This window comes from Erythranthe guttata, chromosome 8 (genome assembly GCF_056151865.1).
Source record: "Erythranthe guttata isolate IM_541 chromosome 8, IM_541, whole genome shotgun sequence".
NCBI classification, from domain to species: domain Eukaryota; kingdom Viridiplantae; phylum Streptophyta; class Magnoliopsida; order Lamiales; family Phrymaceae; genus Erythranthe; species Erythranthe guttata.
In genome coordinates this window covers 17664691-17687481 of record NC_142540.1, presented here as the reverse complement: position 1 = coordinate 17687481, position 22791 = coordinate 17664691, and the positions used below count along the sequence as shown (strand labels likewise).

At 35.2% G+C, this 22791-nt stretch overlaps 6 protein-coding genes across 6 annotated transcripts; 2 read left to right on the top strand and 4 right to left on the bottom strand.

Moving 5' to 3' along the window:
• Window positions 1-83: 83 nt before the first annotated feature.
• On the top strand, window positions 84-3991 carry LOC105962226 (aspartic proteinase A1). The gene is made up of 13 exons (XM_012986526.2): window positions 84-415; window positions 1078-1455; window positions 1547-1607; window positions 1758-1965; window positions 2051-2219; window positions 2307-2346; window positions 2471-2535; window positions 2653-2766; window positions 2876-2940; window positions 3042-3195; window positions 3305-3424; window positions 3543-3631; window positions 3706-3991. Exons 2-13 carry the CDS (start codon window positions 1084-1086, stop codon window positions 3788-3790), a joined length of 1542 nt encoding a protein of 513 aa, XP_012841980.2. The 5' UTR covers window positions 84-415; window positions 1078-1083; the 3' UTR covers window positions 3791-3991.
• LOC105962228 (peroxisomal membrane protein PMP22) lies at window positions 3945-5832 on the bottom strand. The gene is made up of 7 exons (XM_012986527.2): window positions 5589-5832; window positions 5419-5517; window positions 4791-4892; window positions 4613-4688; window positions 4413-4483; window positions 4218-4303; window positions 3945-4123 (listed from the first exon to the last, which is right to left on the bottom strand). The coding sequence occupies exons 1-7, from the start codon at window positions 5661-5663 to the stop codon at window positions 4072-4074; spliced, it is 561 nt and encodes a 186-aa protein (XP_012841981.1). The 5' UTR covers window positions 5664-5832; the 3' UTR covers window positions 3945-4071.
• Window positions 5833-7093: 1261 nt separating this feature from the next.
• Window positions 7094-9233, bottom strand: LOC148768680 (uncharacterized). Its single transcript, XM_088821316.1, has 6 exons — window positions 8864-9233; window positions 8397-8473; window positions 8179-8215; window positions 7920-8055; window positions 7446-7590; window positions 7094-7318 (listed from the first exon to the last, which is right to left on the bottom strand). The coding sequence occupies exons 1-6, from the start codon at window positions 9108-9110 to the stop codon at window positions 7211-7213; spliced, it is 750 nt and encodes a 249-aa protein (XP_088677442.1). The 5' UTR covers window positions 9111-9233; the 3' UTR covers window positions 7094-7210.
• A 2249-nt stretch (window positions 9234-11482) lies between these two features.
• On the top strand, window positions 11483-15080 carry LOC105962232 (uncharacterized). Its single transcript, XM_012986532.2, has 15 exons — window positions 11483-11524; window positions 11621-11742; window positions 11883-11933; window positions 12056-12178; window positions 12279-12398; window positions 12481-12622; window positions 12777-12947; window positions 13048-13203; window positions 13297-13403; window positions 13481-13571; window positions 13664-13805; window positions 13891-14047; window positions 14125-14241; window positions 14429-14549; window positions 14624-15080. Exons 1-15 carry the CDS (start codon window positions 11483-11485, stop codon window positions 14858-14860), a joined length of 1899 nt encoding a protein of 632 aa, XP_012841986.2. The 3' UTR covers window positions 14861-15080.
• On the bottom strand, window positions 14971-17157 carry LOC105962230 (5'-adenylylsulfate reductase 1, chloroplastic). Its single transcript, XM_012986529.2, has 4 exons — window positions 16879-17157; window positions 16610-16771; window positions 16354-16480; window positions 14971-16261 (listed from the first exon to the last, which is right to left on the bottom strand). The coding sequence occupies exons 1-4, from the start codon at window positions 16955-16957 to the stop codon at window positions 15241-15243; spliced, it is 1389 nt and encodes a 462-aa protein (XP_012841983.2). The 5' UTR covers window positions 16958-17157; the 3' UTR covers window positions 14971-15240.
• A 1362-nt stretch (window positions 17158-18519) lies between these two features.
• LOC105962231 (arogenate dehydratase/prephenate dehydratase 1, chloroplastic) lies at window positions 18520-21603 on the bottom strand. The gene is made up of 11 exons (XM_012986531.2): window positions 21161-21603; window positions 20904-20971; window positions 20716-20808; window positions 20294-20494; window positions 20083-20163; window positions 19926-20021; window positions 19638-19715; window positions 19437-19526; window positions 19283-19350; window positions 19020-19101; window positions 18520-18925 (listed from the first exon to the last, which is right to left on the bottom strand). The coding sequence occupies exons 1-11, from the start codon at window positions 21429-21431 to the stop codon at window positions 18863-18865; spliced, it is 1191 nt and encodes a 396-aa protein (XP_012841985.2). The 5' UTR covers window positions 21432-21603; the 3' UTR covers window positions 18520-18862.
• Window positions 21604-22791: the final 1188 nt, after the last annotated feature.

Here is a 22791-nt window from a genome sequence, read left to right as displayed (position 1 = left end):
CCCGACACGTAAGCAATCAGTTACAAGAGCTGCATTATGCTCCCCTCACGAAAACGCCGTCGTTTGGCTTTATTCCAATTCCCACCGTTGGATTAGATACAGTGACGATTGAGATCTAACGGTGCATCGTAATCCCATGGTCCGCGACGTAACTCACCACCACCCTGCGTAACCTTTGCTTACACTTTTTTCAGCGTCCCCACCAGAACGAGCATCTCGTGAAAGGAACAGTATCCAACGGCTGGTGTTGAGATGTCCATTTAATCAACGGCTGGGATTCGTTTTGAAGAAAGCTGATCTCATAATAAATGTTGGTTTTTTTTCTCTTCTATTTATACACACTGGGTACTGAGTCTGATAATCCCAACCCAAAGCTTCTCTCAATTCCGTTTAATCTTTTCTCTCAACTTTTTTGGTGAGTAGTAATTAATTTCTCGTAATTAATTTTTGGTGATTAAATTCATTGAAAATATCTCTTGTTTAATGCGTGCGTGATTGTGTTTTTAATGGCAGATTTTTTTCTGAATTGCATTGGTGAATGTTCTGAGCTTGGATTTTATTATTTTTTATTTGCATTTAATTTTATATTTGCTTGTGATGATTAAGTTTCCCTCTGATTCTGTTTGCATTATGATATTAGGAATTATGATTTATGATGTTTATGATTGTTGTTAATTGCGGTTTATGTTTTGTTTAGGTTGATTTTATACTTAGGTTGAATTATAATTATTTTTTTAATTTTTTTGGTGTTGCATGTTAAAAAAGAGGAAAATTAATTGTTATATGAGGAAAAAGTTGATGCATGATTATATTCTCAAATACTGGGAGTTTAAATCGAATCGGTTTTGAGTTGGTATACATCATCCTTAATTGTGTTAACCATTGAATTGCTCGATTTTCGTGCAATTCCTTCGATTTCAGGAGCTTAATTTTTTCTACTTAGTTCGATCCTTTTTATGTTATAAGTAAACATATGATCATTACAGGGGCAGCTAAATTTATCAAATTTTGTGCGTCTATTTTTCGGGTTTGCATTGTTGTCGATTTTTAACCCGACATGTTAATTCAATGTTACAGGCAACAATGGGAACTGTATTTAGAGCACTTGCGCTCGGCCTTTTTCTTTCGAGCCTATTGTTTTCGATTGCATTTTCAGAACCAGATGATGGGCTGATCAGGATCGGGCTGAAAAAGTTGGATTTGGACCAAAACAACCGGCTTGCCGCTAGGCTTGAGTCCAAAGAAGGAGAAGAATTGAGAGCTTCGATAAGGAGGTATAGTCCACGGGGTAAAACTGTAAATAATGCAGAGACCGATATTGTTGCACTGAAGAATTATATGGATGCTCAGTACTTTGGTGAGATTGGTGTCGGAACGCCACCTCAGAAATTCACCGTTATATTCGATACTGGTAGCTCCAATCTGTGGGTTCCTTCTACAAAATGCTATTTTTCCGTAAGTATTTTGACTGTTGCAAGAATTACGTTATATTTGTCGATTAGATAAAATAATAGTCAGAAATTTGAAGTGGTGAATATTGATGCAGGTTTCTTGTTTCTTCCATTCCAAATACAAGTCGAGCCAGTCGAGTACCTATAAAAAGAATGGTTCGTATTCTCCCCGTCTTTTTTTCCCTTCTAAAAGGTGTATGGATTTGAATTCTTGAAAAAATATGCATGTACTATTATGAAATTTGAAGCTTTGAAAGTTAAAAAAAAAAACGAGGATAGCGACAAAATTTGGCATCGTCTGTACAGGAAAATCTGCCGCAATTCAATATGGAACAGGAGCTATCTCTGGATTTGTTAGTGAGGATAGCGTCAAAATTGGCGGTCTAGTTGTCAAGGATCAGGAATTTATCGAGGCAACAAGTGAACCAGGTGTCACATTTTTGGTTGCCAAATTTGATGGCATATTGGGACTTGGTTTCAAAGAGATCTCCGTCGGAAATTCAACCCCCGTGTGGTACAAATTGAACCTCTTTTTTGTGTAGATGCATTTGCATTTGCCCTTTTTTTCTAAGCATTACTACACTTGTACATCTTTGCAGGTACAACATGCTTAAGCAAGGTCTTATTAAGGAACCCGTGTTCTCATTTTGGCTCAACCGTAATGTGGGCGACGAACAAGGTGGTGAAATTGTCTTTGGTGGTTCCGATCCAAATCATTACAAGGGTCAACATACATATGTTCCCGTCACACAGAAAGGGTACTGGCAGGTAAGTCGACAACATAATTTTTTGGCCCTATTAGAATTTACTCACCATTTTTTCTAACTTTTTTAATTATATATTTTTTTTAAATAGTTTGAGATGGGTGATGTTCTAATTGACGGTAAAGAAAGTGGTACGTCATCTTTCATTTCTTTGTGCTGCATAATGTACTCTTATCACAAAAGCATGTATGATGATATAGAGACGAGATTTTTCATTTAGTCGTATGTAGTCTAAAGCAATTGTGTTTTTCTTAGGATACTGTAGTGGTGGATGCTCGGCAATTGCAGATTCCGGGACTTCTCTCTTAGCTGGCCCAACTGTATGTTTACCAAATTAAATTCCATTTGCTTTATTACAAAATATTTTTTTAAGAATATAATTCAAAAATTAACTAATTTCGATGATACTTTGTTGTTTCTTGTATTTGTGTTTGTAGACTGTGATCACCATGATTAACCATGCGATAGGAGCCTCTGGAGTTGTTAGCAAAGAATGCAAATCTGTGGTCGATAAATACGGGCAAACTATTATGGATCTTCTTTTGGCAGAGGTGGGAACAAATTACGTACTATGCCATTATTCATTTTGTCCTTTGTTTTTGAAGTTCTGCATTAAGTTTTAAGGTGCTTGCTAATTCTGGACTGAATAATGTTCAACAGGCAAAACCAAAGAAGATATGCTCCCAAATTGGATTATGCACATTTGATGGAACTCGTGGTGTGAGGTTAGTCCCTACGGGTTTTTTTTTCTTTTTTTTTTTTTTGAGATTTTAATTTCTTTAAAAAAATATATTTAAAAGTCGATTTTTTCGTGTTTTCTGAATAGTGGGGGAATCGAGAGTGTTGTTGATGAGAAAGAAGGAAGATCGTCCGGCATGAATGAAGCCATGTGCCCGGCTTGTGAAATGGCCGTTGTTTGGATGCAAAACCAACTCAAGCAAAACAAGACTCAAGACCACATTTTGAACTATGTCAATGAGGTAATCTTTTAATTATTATTATTATTATTATTATTTTTTTTTAATATTATTATTACAAGGATTACTGGGTTTTAGTTTTGCTGTCTTATCTCGTGTTTCGAAATTACAGTTGTGTGAGAAATTGCCTAGTCCAATGGGACAATCAGCTGTTGACTGTGGAAGCATTTCTTCTATGCCTAGCGTTTCCCTCACAATCGGCGGAAAGAAATTCGATCTTGCCCCAAAAGAGGTACGACAAATAATAATAATACACTGCCTAAAAATTGCTCATAATTTTTTTGGTAGGTATTATCGTAATTAAAACGTGCTATTAACTTTGTTGGTTTTTTTTTATTGTTTTTGATCAGTACATACTCAAGGTGGGTGAGGGTGCTCAAGCACAGTGCATAAGTGGTTTCACCGGTCTCGATATTCCTCCTCCCCGTGGACCTCTTTGGTAATAATTTAATAGTTTTTCTCTCTCGAGTTTTATATATATACATTCGGATATTTATTTGAGTTCTATTACAGGATTTTGGGAGATATTTTCATGGGTAGATACCATACCGTGTTCGATTACGGCAAACTGAGAGTTGGGTTTGCTGAAGCAGCTTAGAAAGAAAAAACACTCGTTTTAAGGTTATAAGTAGCGACTCGTTTCTGTGTGTATCTGTGTGCAAACAGAGTGGTTTAGACATTTGTTTTTCTTAAGGTACTGCCTTTTGCCTTAAAAGAAAAAACAGATTATGTAAATGTTATGCACTACTCTGTTTTACCTTATATAATATATAAGAGTCCTCTTTAAGGATATTAATTATTTAATTGTCTTTAAACTTGCAATTATCAGACAAAAAAAAAAAAAGCCATTGAACAATACAGATTCCAATCAAATGAGCTTTAATCTTTAGTTAGTGTCATTGACTTGGCTTTCAGATTCAGAAATATTGCCCTGAAAATTCCGAAGAGTAAAAATAAAAAAAATAGAAAACGAGAGGCAAACGAACATGAAACCGAGAATTTGAAAAATGAAGTAATGTACATACCAGAAACAGGCGACGACGCTTTGGACGATAACTCGAAACTGCAGTGGCACATACTGGTGATTTATCCATCCAACAACTGGCCAGAACTGCATAAATATATTAATTCACCTCCAAAATTAATATTCTCTTTCATGAAAAAAATAATAGTAAAGGAAACAAATTAATTATTTAAAAAAGAAAAAAAGGGAATCTTACAGTCCATGCTGCATATTGCACACTAGGATATTCCTTCTTGATTTTAGATTTCACATGAATCCAGGGTCTTCCTGTACACATTACAAGACTCGAGTTCAACAAAAAATCGTGTTATCGTTAATAATTACGGGATAATGTTAATTTAATTAGTCGATCGTATCAAAAACATTTTCGATAAGCTATAGAAGCAGCAGACTCACCCTCAACAACTAATCCATAGTAAAGCATAAAAACCATGTTGTTCCAAGGGGAAGATGTCAGTTGTTCAAGCATCACCTGAAATTATTATTATATATTTTTTTTAATTTGGCATTTTAATTAAATAAATATTGGGAAAAATATTAATTATTAATTAAAGAAAAAAAAAGAAAAAAAAACCTTTTTGGCAACAGTAGTCTTATCCTTCTTCCCCTTGAAAATTTTATCCAACATTATGTGAAAATAATGCCCAAATGGTCCCAAATAAGCTGACCCGAAAAGCTGCACTTTGATCAAACTAACTTAGGTTAATTTTTGTTATTTCTGTAATTTTGGCACACCATGACCAAACAGTGCCTTAAACAGGGAATTTATATTTGGGTAAATTACGGCCACCTCCCTGAAGTAAGTTCAAATTACGAACCCCCCTCACGTTTTGATAATTACAAATCACCCCTCAACTATGAACTTTTTTTACACCCTTACGGTGTCAAATTTAGCGGAATATTCTTCAATTTGTACCCGTTTACCCCATTCGAGCTCCATATTTTGAAATAAGAAGATCATAAGATGTATCTATTAGCTTGAAAATATCAAATTGTGGTGCATAAGAAACTGCATTTTTGCACGAAATGAGTACAAACTAGAGAACATTCCACGAAATCTAGAAGATTCTGTTAAATTTGACACCATAAGGATGAACGTGTAAGAAAATTCATAGTTAGGGGGTCGATATTGTACTTGCAGAAACATGAGGGCGTTTTTCGTAATTTGATACCCAAAAAAAAAAAGAAGAAAAAAGAAATACCACTTTGAGAAGAAGGCGTTTGATTTGAAGCTTCTTGATGCCGGAGAGCTTCTGGGCCACTATATCACTGATCGCCGACAAAACTCCCGCCGTTATCACCTACAATTACCATAATCAAAGATTAAAATGAAGAGAGAGAAAGAAGAGAGAGAGAGAGAGATGAAAACAACTTTGGTTCTCAAAGGGTGTTGTTGGAGCTGCAACAAATACAGATGAAACCCCTTCTTCCCTACTGATGATCCCATCCCTTATTTCTTTGGTCCGATTCAAAGAGATAAATTTTTTATTATGAATCTGATTTTGTTAAATCTTGAATATTCTGACCCTTTGGACTCAATATATAGTATATTTTTTCCTGGTTGTTTGACTATGACTAATAATTGGGCTGCGCATTGGCCAATGTTTTATGAAAATGGCTTCTAATTGGGTGGCGGAATAAGAAAATGTACCAACCACTTTTGATTTGATAATTGTGAATTGACCCAATTGGTATGTTGTTTTCCGACACCGATGACATTTCTGGTTGGGTAGTTTGGATAGATAGCTATGGATGAAATATGTAATGTTGGGACTAAACTGCTGATTCATAATAATTAATATTTTTTTTGGTTGGATTTATATGACTGAAACTAATAATCTCTGCACTAACAATATCATGTTTTGTTTGCTTGATCAAACTATTTTATGTGGGTTTATTGACAAAATTACTGTGTTGCCCTTAAAATATATTTGATGTTTGATGTTGATAAATATTGCAAACACAAAAGATAATATACTTTGTTTGCAAATATAAAATTATAGTTACAATCACATTAAGAAAACCTGTATAGGATGGATATACTAAAAAATCATACAAATTTCATAGAAAAGGCCTCCCTTAGATCTCCAGAAAATACAAACAAACAGACATAGATTGGATTTTCAAGTCTTCATTACCACATTTTCAAGAATAAAAAAAAAATGACTCCACTTGTAGTTGTGTATTCCTCTCCAAAAAAGGTACTTTTACTCTATCTAATTTTGCTAATTTTCTTCACTTCAACTTTCATTTCTTTTGCCAATCAAAACCAACAACGGCCACAAAAGATTTCAAGAATGTTGTTAGATTTAAAAGATGATGGTGAAAGTAATCAGCCAATCACTATCAAGAAAAAATCCACTTTTTTTTTTTCAATGGCAAAAGAAGCTTTTTCAACCAAGAACAAAACCAAACTCATTAATCCCACTGCAACTCCATCAAAGAACCAAACAAAGTCAATCAAAACCACCATTAATGGCGGACTCAAGAACCAGACTAGGCTGATATTTTATTTCACACTGTATAACTCTTAATCTCTTAATAATCAATTTTATTGAATTTATTTGTTTTCTGTAATTATGCAATCTTTGAACGGATGTCCAGCAATTCGACATTTCAACGTCGAATACATGAATGAACTTATCTAGGAAGATCAAGGCAATGGATACGGGTAAAAACCCGAACCCATACCAGATTCATTCGATCTTGGATCTTGAATTTCAAATCCGACTCGACTACACACCCTCAAACCCATATTTTGGGAATTAAAGAAAGGCATTTTTTCGACACATTCATCATTCATAGGACTTTGAACTCCACACACATTCACGAAGATGCGTGTTTTTTAATTCGATATAAACGACGACGATTAATATATATGATGTACTTCAATCGATTTAACATTAGAAAAAAACTGGCTAGTTAATTAATTAGGCATTAAGCTAAAGTTATATATATTTAGTTGCTACATAAAATGATTCTAATAACATATAATTACATTGAACCAAGAGTAAGTTCGAGCGAGATGTAATTAGCTTCATCCCCTGAAACGGAAGTTGATTGTTCTTTGTCTCGCATCGGCACTCGTTTCTCCTCGCCTGTCTGAAAAATACGGAACAACCACTATTTAATTTTCTCAACATATTTTTCTTTAAATTTAAAATATTTTTCATGTAATTTAAAGAGAAAAATAAATAAATATGTCTAGTAGATAGAAGTGGTTAATTACATTAGGGTTAAAGCAGGTGTATAAGTCGTTGAACATGGAATAATCGAATAATCTCCGGCCACTTTTTTCCAATTCAGGCACCTCCGGGCGGTAGAGCGGCGGAACAGCTTCACTCTCTGCCTTCTGCTTCAGTTTCACATCTTGCCTACAAAATTAATTAAGATTTATATATATTATCGAAATTAAAATTCATTGTTATATATATTATATACAACAATGATATTTCAGTAATTTTACTATTTATCAAATTAAAAAAAAAAATTATTTTCTTATATTATATTATAGCAATAAATCACTTTTGCATTTTAGAAGAATTTGTTTTTGCCATATATATATTTTGAACTTTGCTTCATTTATTAGACGACGACAAAGAAAAAAAATCAACGAAAACGGCTAATATTTATTACACGGAAACAAAAATATCTAGAAACGACTCTGCGGATATGCGCTATATTGAATGCGAGTGTTTCTTACCACATCGGCGGCTGGCCGAGCAATCCCGAGCCGCTATAGTAGTGATGGTTCGAAGACGAGCCTGAACTAATACGCGAATCGTTTGATAATTGTGTAGTAGTGCCTTCAACTTTCTTGTTCTTCCCTGCCACAGATTCTACATATATATATATAAATAAACGTATATAAATTTTTTTTCCATGCTAATTAAATATAATAAAAATGTAAAAATGTAGCTTTATATATATATATATATATATATATATATATATACATGTACCATGTACAAGCTGTTCATGCTTCATGCTCCTGTACATCTGTATTAATATAAGTGACAGAAAAATGAGATAATATATTAAAATGATGACGTCACCCTTGAAAAAAAAAAATTAATAGAGGTGTTTAATTATTATTCAAAAGAATTTGAAAAAGATGACGTCATAGAAACAAAAATTCTTCAAGAAAATCTGTAAACCCTAATTAATTTTTGTCTTGAACCTGAAGGTGGCTCTTGACGTGTGTTATGCTCAACCCCTTCACATTCATCATTTCCAGCACCATTTTCGGAGTTGCCCCTATATATATATATATGATATATCATCAATAAATTAAATTAAACTAATTAATTAAATCCAAATTAAATGAAAAATATTTTACATAACTAATTAATTATGGTATGTTCTATGCTACATCGAATGAAATTTATCTTAATTAATTTACCGAGTTGTATCGTACCATACACTGATACACATGTATACATATTTATTTTACACGCATCCACTTATATAATAATTAAAAACCTAATTAATTTTTAATCAAATTCTAAATAATTAACAAGGGTGAAAAAAGAAAATCTATTTTTACACACACAGAAAACACGTAAAAATGTTTTCATCTTTCATGCACATGCAGTAATTGATTTTGATTAAAAAATGGATGTATATATAATATATTTAATGACTTACGGTCTTCTCCGCCGAGGCGTTCGACGGCGGTGATGAAGCAGTGGTGAAGATCGTGGGTCCATCTCAGGCGAGGCATTTTAGACCTAACGTAAGGCCTGACGCCACTTTTCGCGGTGGTTGGCTGCGGCGGCGGGGCTCTGTTCTCCGTCTCCTTGCGGCAGCGGTGGAACCTGGCGGCGCCGCCGCCGGAGAAGCCATCCTGGAGGGATTTCATGCTGGAAATGAAGAGGGTTGGCGGAGAATCCATGGAAAAAAGAGTTTCTTTTTCAGAACTTCAGACAAGAGTGTTTTACAGACAGAAATTAATGAGAATAAATATAATAAGGTGGTGTGACAACAAAAGAGAATAAATATTAGGGATGATGAGTGAATGACTGTTGTCATCCATTTGTCTATTTCTTCTGCTTTTCGGTAGGGTTTCGAGGGTATTTTAGTCTTTTCATAATTTGAATATGGAGAAGAAAAGGAGAAAATAGAAAATTAGAATTCCTCACGGAATTCCAGAGCCTTGGGATAAGTTCAAAAATTAATTTTATTTTATTATTATTTATTAAAATTATTTTCATTTATCGGCCAAAAAGAAAAACTTGTAATGAAAAGTTTTTTTTTCTTCGAAATAATTAAAAAGATAAATAAACGTTATTTTATTTTCAAAATTTACTATATAATATACAAAAAAATAAATTTTTGAAGTGAGATGAAAATTGATTTAAAGCCACCATTAATGTAAAACCACTCTGCTTTGTGGGTTTCAACTACTTTATTAATGTGCAGTTGAGTATATATTCAGTGGAGTCTTCCTCACCGTAATGCGGTGGGCACTTCAGAACTAAGGATAAAAACATTAATTACTATTTTCTTCAATAAATAATAACTATACAAATACCCGAAATTATAACTAATTTAATATTAATTAGATAGGGTACATTAAACATACCTAACAAAATATTGCGAATATTTTAAATAGGTGGTGGTGGAATTCAAAATCATGACCTTTCAATTGGTAATCTCAATTAAAAGTTTAATCTGCTAGTAAAATATATCATTTAATATTAATATATCATATATACTTTTTGCGCGTTTGATTTAGTTAACTGAATAAATAAAACTTGACTCATTTTTTTTTGGGTTATTGCAAATAAAAAGGAAATAAATACCAAAAAAGAATGCAAGAGGTGTAATCAGTGGCGGATCTAGCTATGGTCTAGGGTGTGCAGTTGCACACCCTTGATTTTAAAGAAATAATACTGTTATACATAAGTTGACAAGAAAAGAGGTTGGTTGAGTTGGTAAAGATGTTCCTTTTGTCAATTGGTCCCGGGTTCGAACCCCCAGCCTCTAAAAAGTTGATTTTTTTTCAAATCTTTACATTTTTCACCCTTTTTCTTTTTAAATATTTACACAATTCACCTAAAATTTTTAAATTGTAAATTTTTGGTCCACTATTTTTATAAAGTGATATGTAAATTTTTTACTCTACAATTTAGCACCCCCTTGGCAAAAATCCTGGATCCGCCACTGGGTGTAATGACACATGCATTGAGTAGAAATGTATGTCGTTAAGGAAACATACCAAAATTCTTATATTTTTTTAATTTTTTTTATGTGGAGACAATTTTTCCTCATAATCTGGTTGGAATTTATAACTACAAACCCTTTTTCCAATTTTTATTTTTTTTCTATATATATATTTTTTTCTAATTTAAAAAATATATGTATATTGCTAAAAGTCTATGGCGGCCGAAAACGGTTGTACTCTGCATGGCTTCCCATGATCGTGGACACGTGTTGCTCAGCACGTAAGCACCGTTCATTCTTTTTTGGCAATTCTTACACAAAATATATAAAAATACTAATAATAGTAAAATAAAATAAAAATAAAAAAAAATCCAAGAAAGTAATATGGGCCTTTTGTTTATTATTCGTATCGACAAAAGTCCAATATCTAACCTTTGATGGGCCGAATTTCAAAGCATGGGTCAGCTAAGGTTTGACCCAGACCCATTCATTTTGGACTTGATTTAATATATAAACGTTTAACAAATTACGAAATAATCCCTCCAGTTTGGGTAATTACAACCACTCCCCAACTATGAATATTTTTAGTGTCAAATTCAACAAAATCTTCTACATTATGTGTAATGTTCTCTAGTTTGTACCAAAAAAAAGCAGTTTCTAATGCATCATAATCTGATATTTACAAGCTAAGAGACACATCGCATGATCATCGTGTTTCAAAATGTGGAGATCGAATAGGGTAAAACGGGTACAAACTGGAGAGTATTCCACATAATCTAAAATATGGCACTAAGTTTAACACTGCGAGGGTGTACGTGTAAGAAAATTCATAGTTGAAAGGGTGATTGTAATTACCCAAACACGAGGGATTTTTCCGTAATTTGACCTTACATCAGGGGTTTGACCGTAATTTACCATTTATTTGATGACAGCAAACTAAACAATGGTTTTCCTAGGTGAACAAAAGACAAGAACATGCATATAATGTGTTCTTGTTTCCGGTCCCTTCGAGGACAAGTTTTCTGTATTGATAGATAAACCAGAGGCTCAACTGAACTGTACTGCAGCAACTGCCAACTGGAGAGAACTCTCTGTTCAACCATGTCAATGAAAAATGTCACCTTGATCACTCAACCTTCCTATGTAAGTCATCATCTCTCTCTCTCTCTCTCTCTCTCTCTCTCTCTCTCTCTCTCTCTCTCTCTCTCTCTCTCTCTCTCATGTGATTAATGTCCACAGATTATAGTCGATAACGGATTCGTAAAGCTCACAATATCGAAGCCGCAAGGACTACTAACCGCCGTAAAGTACGGAGGAGTCGAAAATATATTAGACCTCAAATCAAATGAATTAAACAGAGGGTATAGTAAAAAAAGAAAACTTCCACACTTCTCTGTTACATTACATACATTTTTACTACATAATTATAAAATATATATATATATATATATATATAATTATAATTATATATGTATTCACTTACTATTAATAAAATCTCCAGTTATTGGGACATTAACTGGAACTTGCCAGGTGGACACAACCGTTACCAACTGTATGTTTTCTTACAACTTTTTCACAAAATTAAAAAAATAAAAAAAATAAAAAATAAAAAAAAAAATCAAAACCGAAAACTACCAACATGAAGATTCCTTTATTTTTTTTCATACTGATTAGGCTAAGAGGATCAGAATATACCGTGATTAATTACAGCAATAATCACTTAGAAGTCTCGTTTAAGAGCACGTATAATCCTTCGATTCGTGGAACTAGACTTCTTCCGCTCACCGTCGACATAAGGTCTACTATTCTTACATAAGCAAAAAAAAAATAAAAAAATCCATTTTTAATTCTTATGTTATTACATTTTACGACACGTTTTTTAATTTTGTCGTCGCAGATACATTGTAAGAAGTGGGGTTTCGGGTTTCTACTGCTACACGATATGCGAGCGGTCTGAGGGTTGCCCTGCTTTCGATCTTGCTCAAACGAGGATGGTGTTTAAGCTGCATCGAGATAGGTGAAATTACTCAATAACCATCATTCGAATTAGGTAACGAATTTGATTTTTTATTTTTTTGGAATATAAATAATTCGAGCAGGTTTCATTACATGGCGATCACAGACGAGAAACAAAGAGTAATGCCTATGCCAGACGATTTATTACCCGGTAGAGGGAAACAGCTAATCGTACCTGAATCCGTTTTGCTCGTAAATCCTATAAATCCAGATCTTAAAGGAGAGGTACTTTTCATATACATACATACATACATACATACATACCTACATACACACATACATACATACATACATACATACATACATACATACATACATACATACATACATACATACATACATACATACATATACATGACAAAATTTTGTATGTAACTAGGTTGATGATAAATACCAGTATTCGATGGACAACAAGGATGGTGGGGTCCACGGTTGGATAAGCTCGGATCCGATTATCGGATTCTGGATAATATTTCCGAGCCAAGAATTTCGAAATGGGGGACCCACTAAGCAGAATCTTACCGTTCACACGGGTCCCGCCTGCCTCGCTGTAAATATTTTTTATTTAACCAAAATATATATCAAGATTCTTGCATTGCATAATCAAGAATCTGATATATATATATATTTTTTTGTGAAATAAAATATAGATGTTCCATGGGAGTCACTACATTGGGAATGAAATGAATGCTCGTTTCGAACAAGGCGAAACGTGGAGAAAAGTTTTGGGTCCCGTTTTTGTGTACCTTAATTCAACCTCGGACGTGTCGAACGCTTACAACCTATGGCTAGACGCAAAGAAACAGGTATATATATATATATATATTTTTTTTTTTGTGAAATATACGTCCGATTAATATTTTCTAATTTTCGATTTTTTTTTCTCGACTCATCTTAAGAGATTGATTCAAGAGTCGTTATGGCCGTATGATTTCGTCAACTCGCAATATTATCTTACCGACAAGGAGCGTGGTTCGGTTTCCGGGAGGCTCTTTGTCCAAGATAGGTAATAAAACAAATGATATATACTTACGAAAGATTTATATTTTATTGTTCATAATTAGCTTGTTCGAAATGGACCAGGTTTATTTCTTCGTCGCTTCTTCCTGCCAAGTCAGCGTTTATTGGTCTATCGGCTGCAAGAACCGAAGGCTCTTGGCAATTGGAAAGCAAGGTTTCGTAGCTAATAAATATTTTTAATTTCCTCTCGCAGCTTTTTATTTATTTTTCGAAATCACAGAAAAAATCGGAACTTCGTATTGGCAGGGCTATCAATTTTGGGTAAATACAGATTCAGACGGAAATTTTACGATAAAAAATGTCGTACCGGGAATCTACGGTCTGCATGGCTGGATTCCAGGTTTCGTCGGTGATTACCTGAAACAAGAACTTATTACAATCTCCCAAGGTAAAATAATTATAAAAAAAAAAACAAAAAAAACAAATGTATCGAATTTTGGTAATAATACTGACTTGTAAAAAATCAATATTAGGATCAGAAGTACAGATGGGAAATATAACGTACGCACCGCCTAGAGACGGTCCCACTATATGGGAGATCGGATTCCCAGATCGAACGGCTCAGGATTACTATGTTCCTGATGTGAATCCTATGTATGTCAACAAGTTATTCCTTAACAGCCCAGAAAAGTAAGTACATTTTCTTTTCTATTACAAAGAAAGAAAAAAAAAACATTTTTTTTAATTATTATGTTGTGTGCTTTCAGATTCAGGCAATACGGACTTTGGGATCGATACACAGACGTAAACCCTAAATACGATCAAGTTTTCACGATAGGCGTAAGTGATCCGAAGAAGGACTGGTTCTTCGCTCATGTTGACAGGTATTATGATATATCTATCCATATATATATATATATATATATATATATATATATATATATATATATATATATATATATATATATATATATATATATATATATATATATATATGTATAGACTTACATACAGCATAAAAACGAATAACCGAAAAAAAAATGATGGAAATTTTTTTATTTTTTTTTGCAGAAGGATTGGAGAAAAGTATGTTCCGACAACATGGGAGATCAGATTTAGTCTGAAATCGGTTACAGTCGGGACGTACAAACTGAGATTGGCTATTGCCTCAGCCACACGCTCTGATTTTGAGGTCGATCCGTTTCTCTCTCTAAAATTAATTCTTACTCTCTCTCTCTAAAAGATGTACGCTAAAACGAACCGCAGGTGCATGTTAACGAGATGAATGCAGAACAGCTTGTTTTCCAGGTGACGAATTTAGGTGCAGATAACACAGTTTGTCGACATGGAATCCATGGGCTTTATCGTCTTTTCAGCGCAGATATTTCGTCAACTTTGTTGGTTAACGGTGACAACTGCATATTTCTAACACAAGCAAGGGGTGGTGATTCACTCTGTGGGATTCTATATGATTATGTAAGGCTAGAAGCTCCACCTACTTAAATTGCAAAATTATTCTTCCGAGCGAGTCGATATTATTTTTTTCGTTTTTCGCAATTGTTTTCGTGTATGTTCGATCAAACAAATTCGCCAAATATATTACACAATTGATGTAAAAAAGAATCGAAACTGCAAACAATAACATTACATTCCATGAACTTTTTTATCCACATCAAATGATCATTTAACATGGCTAACATTATAACTAACAAAACCGAAACCGAAACCTTAACATAGGCGCAAAAGGAAAAAAAAAACAAGAAACTACATCGAAAAAGTATACAAGAATATACCTAAACATCAAGCATGGTAGAAACAGGGATCGATACCATAGACACACCACACTCCAGAACCGGTCGATTCGTAATATTACGAATTTACGATCATTGGAGGGCATTAACAAAAGCCATCAACGAGTCAACATCTCTCTTCTCCGATGGATACTTAATTGGCCTCGATGAATGTTTCGGAAACAAAACCACAGTCGGAAAACTCCCCAAACCTAACTCCTTCTGAGCAAACTCCTTCGCATCCCCATCCGCCCGGAACTTTCCAACCCTAACTCCGGAACCTTCCAATTTGTCCGCCAACTCGACATAAGAAGCTTCCATTCCCTGGCAAAATTGGCACCAAGGCGCGTACATCACCACAATCCAAGCCTCCTTCCGATCCTTCAATTTCAACAAGTTCTCAATCCCAACCCTAGTCAAATCCACCACATTCTTCGTAACAAAAAGATCTGCCACAGCAGGTGTTTGCCCATTAGCCTCGTCGGTCGAATTTTCGTCTTTAATGTTGCCCTTGTGGAGCCCGCATTCTTTAGCCTTGGCATCTTCCCACCACCATCTCCCTTCCCGTTCGTGCTGACCTGGCAAAACGGGCCTCGTGCAAGGCTCGCACCCGATTGATATATAGCCTTGCGCGTGCAACGTGTTGACCGGCACATCCATTGCTCGTAAAAAGTTCCACACATCATTCCCCTTCACATTCGCAACGGGGTTCCACTTAATCAAACTCCCAACCCCACCTTCAAGCCCTTCGAAAACAGGGTCCACCTGTACAACAGGAACTTCCGAGCGGGTCCCGGGTGATTGATCCTTTCGCTGGCCCGTTATCCAGGCCCGTAAACCCTTGAGGGCCCGCCTCAACGGCTTCACCTTCCTCACACGGCAGCATTCTTGATGGCCGTCTTCGTAGAAGGAGAAGAGCCCCTTTGTTCTCACTAAGGACTGTACTTCCTCGGCTTCGGGGAATGTGTATTCGATGCGAATGTTGTAGCGTTTTTCGACTTGGTCGAAGAATTTGTAGGTTTCAGGGTTTAATCGGCCTGTGTCTAGGCTGAAAACACGGAATGGCCGTCCGGTTAAGTGCGCGTATTCGATTAGTGCTACATCTTCTGCTCCACTGCAAAATTTAAACATTACATCAGTATACAGTATATACTAACACGACGAATCGGAATGTAAAATTCACGAATTCAACTCGGAAAAAGGTACCTAAAAGCAATTGCAATGTCGTTTCCAAATTTTTCGAGAGCCTTATCCATAATCTGAAGAGGGGAAGCATTTGTGAGCTCCTCCGCCAATTTCTCGTAGTCTTCTTCTTCCAATTTTTCAACCAATTCTGCCATAATTTCAACCAGGGGCAAATCCGTCAATACATACATACACTCATCGGGGAATTAGATACAGAAATACAGATCAATTTTCACACATGCAGAAAAATTGAATGGAAATTATTAGTCCAACGTACCAGGAGGGGACAACGTCGCCGCCGACGGAACAATTGAATCGTTCCTCTTCGGCTCCGCCGCGTTCAGCTGCCTCACGGCGGAGCAGCGCCTCCGCGAGAAATTCGCCGCCGCCGACGGGAGATGAGACCGATCCAACGCCTGAAACGCGCTAAATTGCGCAGCTGCAGAAGGAATAAATTAAGCACGCGAATTGTATTAATACAAAATCAATTTTAAAAAAAAACAAAAAACCAATAAACTAAATGAAGATGGAAAAATGTGCACACACCTCTGGGCAGCTGGTCAAAAGAAGAAGACAGAGAAGAACTGCGAATTGCTGCCGGTGAAGACGTCACTGAAAAAGCCATTGTTGAGTACAGTTACTGTTATGTATATATATAGGAATCACACAAAACCCCGAAAATGATGAACAAAAAAGCTGTATAATTTGGATTCTGGGTTTTGCAGTGTGTGTGTGTGTGTGTGTGTGTGTGTGTGAAGCGGAAGAATATATACAAGTACGAAACGAAAGGCGGGGGAGAAAGCCGAACCAGGTTCAATGAACCTGGACGTGTTTTCGGCACTGGGACGTAATTCCACGTGGCGTCTAGTGATTGGAGAATGCGGCTAGTGTGGTTTTTTTTTGGTCGTGGCGAGCTCAAGTTTGGAAAGAGACCGAGAAAAGAGAGCGTGGCTGTGAGCAAGTGCGTATTCCTCACCATTCAAATATTCTCATTATCTTTTATTTATTATTATAATAATTATTATTATTATTATTATTATTATTATTATCAAAATAATAAATTCGTTATTCTGGATTATAAATATGGTAATTAGACATAATTTATTTTCTAATTCAGCGAATTTTCCTATTTACCTTTTATATTTTACCAACTTTGACCAATAAATGGAGTATGCTGTATTTGATTTTGAACAAAATTCATTATTTACTTACTAAATAAATATACAATTTAAATTTATTATAGCAAAATTCTATTAATTTTGTTTTGATTGTGGACGAATGTGGTGACGTCATAATTATCATGGGGACCCACTAATGACTATTTAGCATCGAATCTTGACCCGTCACCACCACTATTATTGTGATTAGTGAAAATCACAGCCGCCTAAAATCCCTTTAATTTTGTGCAGCACGCAATTACGAGGAAATTTAAGCTATACACGAAAAAGAAAAATAGTTTCTAAAAATATATATAAATAAATACTTTCAAAATAAAATAAATAAATAAAAATAATGGAAAATGGGATGCCACAAAAAACGAGCAAGTAGTTTCAATTCGCTTTCACCATGGATTCAAATTCGATTAATCGATGCCCCACGTGATCAAGTAGCTTCGAATGTAGCCCCCCACACATCCACACTTACACATACATAGGATCGGTAATTGAGCCTAGCTTAGCCTAACTGAAGTCCAATTACTCAATCCGATTATATTTGAGTCGAGCCTGTTTTTTTTAACATGTTCGGCTGGAAAGTTGTAAAATATATAATTTATATGTTACTCAATTCAAAAATACGAAGCCCAAAAAAATATATGAACAGAACTTGAAGTTATAGTAATAAGGTCCAGCAGTATATAAGCTTGAGCCTATAGCAACAAGTTCCGATAATATTCCAAGATACCTAATATAAAGCAAAATAGTAGGGCTAGTTATCCCCACTATAGACAAGATTCTATTTTGTTTATAGTATTTGAAAAGCAGCGCAGCTCTTGTATACACCAAGAGTCAATTTTTGCCGTTTTATATTTTATAATATTCCATAATCGCAATTAAATATATCCAACTAAATAGAATCAATCATTCACTAAATCCAAGCTTCACAATATAAAAAAATATATAATGGAAGTTTTTTTGGTTAATTGTGAGGTCAGAGGTGACATCAAATTACATTTCAAGTGGTACATTATTTGGTTATAAAATTGCAATTTTAACTTTCTTGATTAAATCGACGTTCAAACAAAGCTTAAATCGAACCGAACAAAAAACGGGCTCGATTGATTTGACTAGCACAGATGTTCGTGAGAAAATTACAGGCGCTACGAATCCAAAAAGTAAAAATACGGGCCCGGTTCAAATCGGCAACTTCATCGGGAATTAAATACGGAAAGAATAGAAAAAAAATGAATGAAATGGGCTGTAAGATACAGAGTCATAAATATACAAATCTCTCTATGTGCAGGCTTCACCTTTTACTTTCTCGTCCCAATTGATAATCCAACTTAACAGGGTATGAAGAAAAACCGGAAATATTAGTTCGTCAAACTATTATCCATTGGGTAACAACCTAGTACTCGAAGAAACCTAGCAAACTCCTGCCCAATGAATGAAGAGAGACAAATGAAGATTTATGTTTTTACGTGTAATAATGAAAACGGCGAATAACGGAAAGATTAAAGAAACTCTTACCTGTAAATGTCCGAGTGCATTTTGAGCACGAGGCTCCGCCATAGAGGCTTCAAAATCGATGTAAAAGAGGTAATCAAAGTATCTGCAAGGTTAGTTTCGTCATTTCTATGCATCTTTACAACTAACAAGGAGGTGGCGGAAAATTCTCCAAGGGGGTCGACAATACAACAAATTTGAAAAATAACATTCCTTCGCCTATAATTGTAGATTTTTTCTATAAGTGCTAGGGGGGCCATGGCCCCCATACTTGTAAACACACTTACGTGGCACTCCCGCGGTTAGAGTCATCAACAACCCTCAAAGGCCGTCTTCTTTGTGGTCGGCTCTCAATCTATAGTATAAAAAAGAAATTACTAAACATTAATAAGACAGGAGAAGGTAGAAATAAATGCCGATAACAACGGGGTTTACAATTACCTTTGACAAACTAATGCCCCTCAGAGCGAAGGCTGCTAAAGCCTTGAATAGAATTCCGGGTCCCTCTTCTAGACTGAAGACAATGCTAGTCTAAACCGAAGAAACTATTTCATTAGTAATTAGTCTAATAAAGAAAGAATGGTTTATTATAACCAAATAAATAAAATAAAAAATGTAATTAGCATGATAAAAGGAAACTACCTTGTAAGGTCTATCGGTTCCTGGAATTATAGGTTCCCGTCCAAGTATCAGAAAACGGGTTACATTGTCTGAATCATTCTGTTTGGTTGATCATTGAACTAAAATAATTAGAAAATAAGTTATTATATAATCATCAATCTTTTTTTTTTTAATTTAAAGAAGTGATGAGCCTGAGTAAGAAGCTTTATGGCTATACTTCGTACATTTTCATTTTATAGTCCAATTTACATCGATAAAGGTTTTCAATATCAATCCACTCGGAAAATGTCACTGAAGTTGAAGAATCACCTGTATTCTTTCAGCAAGAACATCAAGGCCGTAGATTTCTGCAGCTCGAGTGCTTGCAACTGCTCCCATCTCCCTCACACCTTCAGATGCTACAATCTGTCCTGGTGTTAATTGACACAAATAAAGATTCAAGAGGGTAAAAAGGTCATAACCATACCTGAGCAGCACTAGCGGTATCGTCTACGTTGACTCTGGTCACACTCAACTCACTCAGGGCCATCTCACACTGATCCAGTGCCTAAAAACACCATCAGATCAATTATTTGCATGTGTGTGTGTGTGTGTGTGTGTGAGAGAGAGAGAGAGAGAGAGAGAGAGAGAGAGAGAGAGAGAGAGAGAGAGAGAGAGAGAGAGAGAGAGATGATCACCTGTGGATGGCTCAATACACGTTTAAGCTCCTCCTTTCTAACGCCAGGCAATCCTAAAAGGCAGTGATTAACAAGCAACTGAACTTCACCAACTATGTGAAGCCTATGACAAAGAAGCAAGTCATAGTTCCGATGGATGCTCCCATCAACCGAGTTCTCAATCGGAAGCACTGCTTTCTCCGCCAACCACAACTCAACAGCCTGGCAAGTGATAATCCCACATTAAGTTTCCATTAATTGAAGGGTTTTTCAAATCCATTTAGCTTGTTTTGAGTGATTCATTCATTGGACAATAGATTCCGACTCTTGCACTCTCATTTTTAAGTTATCTTTCGAGTCATTTCAAATCACTTCCAAAATTCTATCACTCTAATTGGGCAAAAAGAAAAAAATAAAGCAATAATTTGAGAAACACCAAAAACCTTAAACGCGGCTTCAAATTGGTCACACGGGACAGTCTCGCACTTCGGGTATGCTTTTAGTGCAGCAGCCTCACTGTATGCACCTGGAACACCCTATTCAGAAGCAAATAAATAAATCATTTTACGAAAACAAGGCTAAAAATTTACAACCTAATATCATAAACAAGAGTCAAAGAAATCTGCATTACCTGATACGCCACACGAACTTTCTTACCGTCACCAGAAAAGGGGGATAAATCAGCTGCAGACAAGGGTTCTGCATTCAAACACAAAATGATCCAATTTTGTAAATAATAATATCCTGTAAATTCTCAAAATGTCCAAACAAAAGCTTCTTAATTTTACCTCAGATAAGCAAATTTCAGCTGAATCAATCAGAATTAATAGTTTAATACCAATTAACCTAAAATGAAAAAAAGGGGGGGAAAAATTAGGGCTAACTCACTGGGGAGAGAGCTTAAATCCTTGTCATATGCTCTAACCAGAGTAATCTGAGTGGTAGGAGCAGCACCGGAAGTTGAGGATACCTCGTCTTCAACGGGTATAATTGCCCGGTGAGTGTGAGAAAGACATTGCCAAACCCTCTGAACCCTAGAATTCGACGGCGCTAATCGACCGGCGGCGGCGAAACCCGAAATGCCCAATTGAGAATAGGGGTTGTCTTGCTTGTTGTTATTAGCGCCGTAAATTAATATCGGCGCAGCCTTCGAAGCCATTTCTGTATCTATATTTTAGCGTGAAGTGATGAATTTGAGAGAAGGGAGATTCATCAGAAGAGAGAGAAAGAGAGAATGAAAAGAATGGGAAACCAGATAATGTTGTGTGACGAATTAGTCTTTTGGTTTTGTTAGCTGGGTTTCAATTTTGGCTGCACGTATGAGGAGAGATATAGAGAGAGAGAGAGAGAGAATATTGTTAAAATACTATATTTATTGTTAGTTAGTTAATTAAATGTTTAATATTAGTTTAGGCAAATAATTAGTCAAAATAGTATCCCTAAAATTAGGATAAGTTTGTTAATTAGTTTTAGTTTTGGTTGTAACATTCTGCTTATGTTAGATGAAAAATACCGTATACCGATTTTTCCAACATATATATAAACAATTAAATATACGTTTAGAGAACAAGCATAAGTAATTGGAGAAATAAATGCATTTCGCCCACCCCTAGAAAATTACAATTATTGCATTTTCTTCCCTAACAAAAGATTACCCATCTTCAAATTTTATTCTAGTTGCACCTTGATTCAAATTACAATTTTTCATGTATTTTTCATTGGATTTGCCATATGTTCGTCAACTTCAAGGGTATTTGAGTCATTTCATTATTTACTTCCAAATCATTCTAATAACCGAAAAACACAGACTCATTTCAGTTATTTCAATTAAAAATTGGGCTTTTATATACTAAAGCGAATTGTGCCTACTGTTAATTGCAGTCGCAAATTTGTAAGAATTTACTTCTTATTATTATGATCCGTCCCCGGAATGACGTAAATGTCCTTCAATTGGATGGATTCATGGATTCATGACAATTTTATTTTTTTCTCTGAAAAAAAACACACTGAAAATTGTAATTTGAAGCAAAGTTCAATTGAAACAAAAGTTGGAAGGAGGAAAATCTACTATCCTAATTTTCAAGAGCAAAAGCAAAAGCTGTAAATTTCTAGAGACAAAATACATTTTGTCCTAAATAATAACACCAGAAGTACAAGCATACAAATAATTATTCAAGATACAGATAATAATAATTATTATTTTCCAATTAAATAATTAGTATTATCTTTTTACAGTAATATCCTCTAAAAAGTATTTTATTTTCTTATAAATGCAATATTTAAAGTGTTAATCCGTTGCTTCATTTTTTAGTTTGCAAGAAATTTTAAATGGCCCAAAGACAGAGCTAAAAAAGGACAATAAGAGAGAAGCAGCCCATTGGGTGAAAAGCCCGGTGGACGCCACGTCAGCCCACAATAATAAAAATTAAAAAAGTTGAAAAATCCGCCGCGCCAAAGGCCGCGACCCCTTTTTTTCCCGCCTTTCATTCCCCCTATTTTAAAACCCTATCTCCCCCCAT